The sequence below is a fragment of the Lathyrus oleraceus genome, chromosome 5 (assembly GCF_024323335.1).
Source record: "Lathyrus oleraceus cultivar Zhongwan6 chromosome 5, CAAS_Psat_ZW6_1.0, whole genome shotgun sequence".
Taxonomy (NCBI): Eukaryota; Viridiplantae; Streptophyta; class Magnoliopsida; order Fabales; family Fabaceae; genus Lathyrus; species Lathyrus oleraceus.
The window spans coordinates 403787631-403797285 of NC_066583.1; the positions used below are offsets into that span (position 1 = coordinate 403787631).

Consider the following 9655-nt stretch of genomic DNA (forward strand, 5'->3'; position numbering starts at 1 on the left):
TCAGATCATATGCCGTTATGGTGTGCCAAGTAAGATCATTACTGATAATGGATCAAGCTTGAATAACAATATGGTGGAAGCCCTTTGCAAAGACTTCAAGATTGCACATCATAATTCTTCTCCCTGCAGACCCAAGATGAATGGGGCTGTTGAAGCTGTGAATAAGAATATCAAGAAGATTATCCAGAAGATGGTTGTGACGTACAAGGATTGGCATGAGATGCTCCCATTTGCTTTACATGGGTATCGTACATCCGTCCGCACTTCGACAGGGGCAACCCCTTGCTCTCTTGTTTATGGTATGGAAGCAGTGCTCCCCGTAGAGGTTGAGATTCCTTCGTTGCGTGTGCTCATGGAAGCCAAGCTGACTGAAGCAGAATGGTGTCAGACCAGGTTTGACCAGTTGAATTTAATAGAAGAGAAGAGGTTAACTGCCATGTGTTATGGTCAGTTGTATCAGCAGAGAATGAAGAAAGCTTTTGACAAGAAGGTCAAACCTCGAGTGTTCAGAGAAGGTTACCTTGTACTCAAGAAGATTCTATCGTTCAAGCCAGATTCCAGAGGAAAATGGACTCCCAATTATGAAGGCCCATATGTTGTCAAGAGAGCCTTTTCAGGCGGTGCATTGATTCTTACAACTATGGATGGTGAAGAGTTCACTCGTCCTGTGAACGCATGTGCAATCAAGAAATACTTCGCCTAAAAAAAGAAAAGAACAACTCGCTAAGTTGAAAATCCGAAAGGGCGGCTTAGGCAAAAATGAGCGTCTCGGTGGATTGAAAACCCGAAAGGGCGGTCCAGGAAAAAATTAGAAACATAAAACAGAAAATAATTTCCCGATAAGTCGAGTACCCGACCTTGGGGCAACTTATGCAAAATTAGGGATTATGGTGAGTAACTGCATTTTGTTGATCTTCAGTGATTTTTGAAGACTTGTTTGAGCACAAGGGTTGACATCAGTTCATCATCTCCAACAACGATCAAGAACACAGTGGATATCAAGAGTTGGTAGAAGGATTAAGGATCATTTGTATTCAATGTAACCCTTTTCCATGTAAATTACCATTTTCAACTTTGTAAAATCTATGGAGTCTTGTCATTTACAGACTACCATTCTATTAAATAAAGTTGAGCTTTTATCCAATTATTCCTACTCTTATTTACTTCAGCCAATAGTTTTAAATTTTATTGTGATCATTTTGAAATTGAATTTTTAAATCAAAATCAAGTTTTCTTTGAAAATATAAAAGCAAGAACTTTTCCGAAGCAAGTAAAAAGAACATCAACATCATTTCAGTAAGAAGCAAGTTCTTAAGTGCGAAGCATTTGAGGTTCCCCAAGTAGTTAACTCTTCGGGTATCCCTAGACGTTTGTGTTGATTCAGTTCCTTGGCAAAGTGTTTGACCCCCAGTGGAGCTTATTTCTTTTCCCCAGCTGAGTTGGCTAAGTCAGATACCCTGTGGCGTGTCCTTGTTCCCAACAGAGTTTCGACCTTCCCAGCGGAGTTTATTTTTCCTCAGCGAGTAGATTGTCATCAGAGATGCCTGATCTTTCCCCAGTAGAGCGCCTTGGTGTCCCCACCAATCGTTGTATCTTTACTCCCAGTCAGAGTTTCCTCCTGATTCCTGAGCAGCTTTTGACTTCTTCCCCAATAGAGGTTGTCTCCCATTTTTATGGTTTGACCTAAAATTCCCTACAGATTGGATGTTTTATCCTCAGCAGATCTCCTTCCCCAACCGAGTTTGAGCCTTTGGGATGTTGATCTCTCTGTTCTCCAACAGTTTGTCTCCATGATTTGTGAATTGACCGAGGATTGTACCGGTGGTTCAATTTCTTTGCGACACCTCTGTATCCTTCGTGATCGTTTTGTCAGCATAATCGCCATATATACATACATTCATATCAATTCATGATTTGCATATCCTGCATCTTCATATTTTATTTGTTTGAGATTTTCATTCTCTGGTATGGCGATACTTTATCCCCATACCAAATCTGGTGTCTGTCCTCTCTCAAATCGTAGAGTGTCAGCCCCCTAAGCAGAAAAGACTTTAACCTTTCTCTGTTTCCCCACTGAGTTTATTTTCTCGTGGATGTTTGTTATTTCAGTTTCCTCTCCAGTATTTTTTTTGGATGAAATTACTCCCCTTGAGTTATGTCCTCATTGGGTTGAGTCTTGATTGACCGTTTTCTTTCTAGCTCTTACCTAGATAGATATCTTGGTCCCCTAAGAGTCTATTACCAAGTAACTGGTAATATTCTTCTTAGTTTGCAGTTTGTTACTTCTTGCCCAATACCTGGCAAAAGTACCCTTTTTCTCCTTAGCAGAATCCCTTGTGGATCTTTTCCTTGGAAAATATATCCTTGATATGTTCACTTTAATCAGTGACGGATATTCTCTTCTTTGGTATTCTACCCAATAAAAAGGTAGTTCTAATTCCTATTTTGGTTCCTCGGAGAGTTAATCCTTGTATGTTCACCTTAACTGGTGAAGAATTTTCTCTTTAATTGGTCTTCTACCCAGTAATCGGTAGTTGTAAATCCTACTTTTCTTCTCCACAGAGTCAATCCTTAATATGTTCACTTTAACTGGTGACAAACTCTCTACTCTTTGGTATTCTATCCAGTAACTGATAGATGTAATCCCTATTTTCTCCCCTTTCAGAGTCTATCCTTGATATATTCACCTTAACCGGTGACAAATTTTCTCTTTGATTGGTCTTTTACCCAGTAACTGGTAGTTATAAATCCTGCTTTATCCCCTCGCAGAGTAAATCCTTGATATGTTCATCCTAACCGGTGACGGATTTTTTTCTCCGACGGTTTTCTATGCAGTTTTTTGATAGATGTAATTACTCCCTTTTGTTCAGTTGGTATATCCTTTATATGTTCATCCTAACCGATGACGGGTATCCTCCTTGACATCCCCAGGCAAGTCTATCCTTGATATGTTCATCTTAGCCGGTGACGGATTTTCTTCCCTATCGAGTTTATCCTTGATATGTTCATCCTAACCGATGACGGATACTCTCACCCTTGGTTTTCTGCCCAGTAACTGGTAGTTGTAAATCCTATTTTCTACAGCATTTCCCCGACAAGGCTATTCTTACCCAGTAACCGGTAATGAATTTTCTCCTCTGGCTTTCTCAGTGAGTCATCCTTGATATGTTCATCTTAACCGATGACGGATGTTCTCCCTATCAGATTTTATTATCTCCTTACCCAGTAACAGGTAATAGATAATAGATTTCTGCTCCTCCTGTGTTGAAGTTCATTTCTTTCCCAGTTGAGTTGAGTGCGCATTTCCTTAGTGAAATCGTTCTTTCCCTGCACAAGTTGAGTACTCCAGTTTTATCCTGACTTATTCGCACCCCCTGCAGATGCTTGTTTCCCCGGCTGAATCTTTTTTCCTTTAATCCCCTAGCAGTTGTAAGTTGCAGCCTGGCCTACGCATAACTCCTTTTTATTCCCCCTAGAGTCTCTGTCTCCCCAGTCAGTTTTCCTTATGGAATGCATTGTGCTCCTGCGGACTTTCGGTCTCTCTGATTTCTTTTTCCTTTGTGGCAATATTTCCCCATAGAGTATTAACTTTTGCATTCATATCATATACATCATGAGGACTCTTAGGGACCAAAATTTGTTTCTCTATATTGTTATTTAAGCCCATTCTACTGAGTCGACATAAAGATTTTAACCTTCGCCTCCTCAGTTAGAATGTCCTTAAATAGGGGCAGCTGTAAGAACCCAATTTTGACCCTAAGATCCCTCATGCAATTTCATCATATGCATTAGCATTGGGATCACAGATTGACATCCTCCTTACCCCTATTTCATTGGGTTTGTTTGGGGAGAGATCACCAAGCACTTAGTGATTATATCATACTTGTATTTTATCATTTCACTAACTAAAATACCAAAAATATGTCTTTCCATCTATCTAACTCTTTTTGTAGGTAGGGCATGATCTCATTGATTCATTGATAACATCTAGGGTTTGAGACCCTCATGAACAAAGAGCACAACCAAGAATTGATTCAAGAATGGTTATGAGCATCATATATGAGTCTCAATTGTTCTCTACATGTTATATTGATCAAGTTTGCTTCAAGAGTTTGAGGGTGATTTGCCTTGGAAACCCTAGCTCGACTGGGTATCTTAAGTAACTTATCCAACAAGCTATCTCACCAATTGATCAAATTTCTCAAGGGACACTTAAAATTTCATCATCTTATTCATATATGATCTACCATGAGCCAAGAAAGTCAAGAGAATTGGAAGTTAGCAAGTTGGTTGATGGTGGTTGGCCAGATGAATTCATTTGATCAAAACTGGATCCCCCTAGACCCTATCTCCTATAATTTTCACCATATGAAAATCATTACAAGATAAAACTTACTCTAAGTGACATTCTAAACAACTTTAATGTTGAGACCTAGAGCTAGTTTTGCTTGGAAAATCAATTTATATGTTGAAACATTATAGGTCATTTTGTCTAAACCCTAATTTGAAAGCCAACTTCCCAAGGACATAACTTGCTCAATTTTTATGAGATGAAATATTTCCAAGTTGAATAATCAAATTCAATGTGTCTACTTCAACTTTTATGTTTGGAGTGGAAGCTAATTCAACTTCTTTGAACATGTGATATGAGGCTACATTATAGGTCACTTTTGACCTATACCATTGATCAAGTGATTTTTCCAAACTTCAAAAATGCATAACTCTATCATTTAAAATCCAAATGACATGAAATTGGTGACCATTTTGAATTTCTTTGAGATATATACAACTTTGATGAATACACTTTCCTCATTTGAAGCTCCCATAAAAAGTTAAGCAAGGTGGAATATTGAGACATATGGCTTGACACTTGGAAAATTTTTGATATGTCAAATTTTTCCAAACTTCCACCTCAAAATTCTCCAAGTTCCAAGTTCCAAAAGAAAAAGTATTTAACATAAAACTTGTTCCTCTTGATCTCACCTTTCCAAAGAGCTCAAACTCATGCATTTTGGATGAGAAATGCAGATGTTGCGCATGGCTTAAACAGGCTGATATCATTTGGCATGGATCAATCTTCAAGTAACAATGCTCAATTATCTTGCATTCCAATCCATCTTCAAAGCATCTGATCATTCATTTGGACTTTCAAACCATCATACCATGGGCCTATGCGCGCCCATGTAGAATGGCATCATCATTTTACCAAATTTGGAAAGTGGAAAGAGTGTGCAAATATCATTTGATTTCCCTATAAATTGAGGCCCTTATGCTCAGAATTAACACACACATTGCGCCAGCTTTGAATCTCCATTGAAAACCCTTCACTCTAAGAGGATAACCCTGATAAATTCATTTGAATTTGAGCTTGAATCTCCACTGTTTTGGAATTCAATTCTCCAGGAGTCCATTGCTTCTAAACCTTTCCATTCCTCTCCTGCAAGCAAGTGAAGTGAAGCCAAGCACGATTCAGATCAAGATCTAGCAAGCTCAGACCTCCATTGAAGGTAATTTGCAGAAATTTCAAACTCTTTGATTCTCCTTGATTCTTGCTCAATTCCATTGATTCTTGAGTTGTCTGAAGTCCTACCAATGTAGGCAAGAAGGTTGAGTTGCTTTGAGGCCAAATCGAAGCAACTCAGATCATGAACCTCATTTTTCAATTCCACATATCTCTTAATATATTTGGAATTGGATGAATTGGAGGTGATATTCATGCTCAGTGATGTTTTCTCTTTAAAATCATGTCCCTATTTTGTATTTTGGTGATGGTTCATGTTGACCAGTCTGGTGGAGCTCACCGGAGAAGACAACTGGAGCTCTGGCTCCGGTGATGATGTGTCTTGAGTCTGAACCATGGGATCCATCTTCCACGTTTTAATCATAGCCGTTCCTTGTGATTACTCATGTTACAGCGCATTTGACTAAAGAACACATGGAACGCGTGTTTTGGATCATCAGATCCACCTCAATTAATGAGGGAGATCTGATGGTCCACGTATTTTTGGATTTTTTAAATTTCATTTTAATTCCATTTTCTTCAATAATTCATAATAAATTTAATATTGATCCAAAAAATGGGACCTTCACCAAAAATTTCCAAATATTTTTCTCTTTCATATTCTGAATTAAAATTATTTTTTGGATCACTATTAATATTTTTCATGAATTAATTGATTTTTCATTTGTTTTTAATTGTTTAAAAATATTTTTAAGTGTCCAAAAATTCTGAAATTTTTTCTCCAAGGTCCTTTGACCTTGTTTGACCTATGATAAATCTCATGGCCATTTATTTGGTGTTTTGATGAGATTTTAGGATTTGGACAAAACATATTTGAATTTAATGCATTATTTTAATATTTTTAATTGAATAAATGTCATTTTAATTGTGTTGACCATTTGTATTGACTTAATTGAGTTTCTTATTTGTTGTTGGGCCTTGGTCAAGTTTGATTTGACTTTGTCAAGTTAATATTATTGGATTTAGGGGATTGATGGAATGTACATTCCATCCCCCAAAATGAATTAATAATATTAATTTGGTAAAAGTCCTCCTTTGACCAATTTGTGATCTCGTTCATCCCTTTCCCTCTTCATCTAATTCCCCTTCTTCATCCATTTATTTCCATTTGGCCAATGACATCTCAAAGTCCTAATGCTAGTTGATTGGAAGATTAACATGAGTATGAATGAGATTAGACCACACCTTTTGCATATTTTTGTGTGTGGTATGTTTAATGAGCATAGTTCTTAATATTATGTCTCCAACATGCATTAACACCAAAAGTTTTTTGCCCGACCTCAAATAGTTGTGACTTCTACATAAGTCCAATTACGATTTCTTAACATAGCGCTAAATTTGTGACACAAAAGGCATAAGCATTCTAGTTAGTGAGATTGTAAGTCTCCCCTCTTCCATTGTATTGTGTGGAAACTTGGCCTTCTTTCCTTCCCTTGGAAGATGTTTTGGTTCAAGGATCCATGCTTGTGGCAAGTGGGTTGAGTGTTCTCCAAAGAATGTCTTGAAATCAAAAGCAAAACAAAACTAACTACTAACTTACTAACTATTAACTTTTAATTTCAAGCTTTTACTTTAATGCAGTTTACTTTTAGCACTCTATATCATTTGCCATTATACATATCATTCTAATTGTTTATGTTAATGTAATTTTCACTTTGTCCATTTGGAGCATATTGTGTGATATTATTTTGTTTGTGTATATTTTGTTTGTTTGTATGGTCTTTGACCATTAAGGTACACAATAACAACAAAAACCCTAAAAGACTTTTGAGTGGACTGTTGGTTTGATCTTGCCCAATTGGACTTAGAACTTAGGCAACATTCCTTTGCTAATGGACTTGGCCAATGCCAATTTTGTGAAGACTCAAGTGCTTGCAAATTTGAAATTCATCTGATACATCATTCTAGATCTCTCCAAATTCATCTGCAACATTGGTCATTGTTAAGCTGTTATGTTGAACCCGTGACTTGTGGAATTCATCTATTGCATGGGCTATTTTGAAGAAGATCATTGAAGTGGATAAGCTGGGATGAGGCCATCTTTATTTGATGCCTTTTCTCTTCAAGATTGATAAATGTGCATTTGTGTGTTGCTTGATTCTAAAAAAGTTCAAGGGATTTCTGGGTGTCTATTGACATACTTGTCTATTGGATTGCTACCCACCTGGTCAGATCTTTTCAACTTTAAACTTTTAAATTTTGTGCATAGGGTAGTCTCTTCATCTTCTCCCCATTTCTTTAATTTCAAAATCTCTCCCTCCATTTTAAAACTTTCTTTGTGTGAACTCCTTTTATTCTAAACTTTGACCACTTTAAAGAAAGATAGAAACTTTGGCCTTATGTCATTGCATTTTCATACTTATTTTCTTACATTCAACTTGTAAATGAACTTAACTATACTTGACTTAAACTTTCAAAAAAGCCAAAAAAGAACTAACTCATTCAAACCATTTTAGGCCTTTGTGCGTTTCAAATTTATTTTTTTGTTAAAATCAACACACTCATTTTGAAATTTCTAGCACGAACTACAAGGTTTTGATCCCTCATTCTTATGTTGGTACGTAGGCACAAGACCGAAGGTCTTGTCAAACACAAAAATATAATTAATCAATTCTTTTCTCATCCCCCCCATTCTATTTGTTTGTAAACATCACTTTATACAAAATACATATGCACACAAAAAGGGCTCCCTAGGAGTACCTAGGACACTTTTGGTGCTAACACCTTCCCTCTGTGTAACCAACCCCCTTACCTGTGATCTCTGGTTTTTATTAGTTTTTTATTTGAAAACTTCTTACTATTTGGGTTTTGTTCGTACTTTTCCCTTTTCCCTTGGAAACAATAAAATCGCGGTGGCGACCCTTGTTAATTGATCTCTAGCTTGTCAATAGCTTGATGATCATGAATTTCCCGCTACATCGTCCATCTCATGAAAGATTGTGGTGAAACCCTAACTGATAAGATGATAGTTGAGAAGGTAATGCGTATGTTGACCTCTGACTTTGATCACATTATCATAACTATTAGAGAATCCAACAATCTTGAAACCCTAAAACTGGAAGATTTGGTTGGGTAAGTTGGAGGTACAAGAGATTAGGATTGTCGAAAGGAAAGGAATTAAAGACTCGATACAAGCACCACATGCTTAGTCATGGAAGAAGAATGGTGCTTCCAACAGTTCAAAGGAAAAATCGGCAAGACTCAGGGCAAGAAGTCTTGGTCGAATCCTCACAAGAATAAGGTCGATGATAGAGCTTCTAAATCTTCGAAAAGAGGAGAAGGAAATTTCTATCAGAAAGACAAAAAAGAGAAAAAAGGTGTGCAATGCTATAACTCTGAAAAGTGGGGTCACTTGGCCAAGCATTATTGGTATAGGAAAGACAAGAGATCGACAAAAGGCAAGGACGAAGGAGTGAACCTTGCACGCCAAGATTTAGATGATTTTAATGACATGATGGTTATGGTTATAGTTACAGATGACCATGTCAAATGCAAGATCTGCTTCCTCGACTCAGGTTGCTCAAATCACTTGACTGGTCGAAAAGTATGGTTAGTAGATTTTAAGGAGTCGAAGAAGAGCAAGGTCAAACTTGATGATAATAACTTGTTGCAAGCTGAAGGCACTGACAACATAGTTATTCAAAGGAGTAATGAAGTGAAAACCTTGACCAAAGATGTATTCTATGTCCCTAGAATAAAGTGTAATCTGCTAAGTGTTAGACAACTGGTCGAAAAAGGGTTCTCAGTGGTTATGAAAGGTGAAGCCTTAGAACTTTTTGACATCTAGAATAACTTGGTCTTGAAATCTCCCCTGTCAAAGAATAAAACATTTAAGACCATGATCAGTTTGACTGAGGTATAATGTCTGAAAACAGTTGTCGACCACAAAAATAGTTGGTTGTGGCATATGAGGTTTGACCATCTGAATTTTAGATCACTCAATCTACTGGTCACTCAATATATAATAATTGGTATACCACGTCTTGAGATGCCCGACAAACTCTATGAAGGTTGTCTAGTCGGAAAGCAGTCTAGGAAGTCTTTCGTTTCGACTATGCCTATGAGATCCTCATGCACACTCGAAGTTGTACATTCAAAGACATGTGGTCCTTTTGAGGAGCATACCAATGGTGG

At 37.3% G+C, this 9655-nt stretch overlaps 1 protein-coding gene across 1 annotated transcript; it reads left to right on the forward strand.

Annotated features, from left to right (window-relative positions):
* Positions 1-8672: 8672 nt before the first annotated feature.
* On the forward strand, positions 8673-9308 carry LOC127081048 (uncharacterized). Its single transcript, XM_051021338.1, has one exon. It carries the CDS (start codon positions 8673-8675, stop codon positions 9306-9308), a length of 636 nt encoding a protein of 211 aa, XP_050877295.1.
* The last annotated feature ends 347 nt before the right edge of the window (positions 9309-9655 follow it).

Bases quoted from the DNA above. Each gene is read 5' to 3' on its own strand.
- LOC127081048 (XM_051021338.1), top strand. From the start codon at position 8,673: ATGGAAGAAGAATGGTGCTTCCAACAGTTCAAAGGAAAAATCGGCAAG.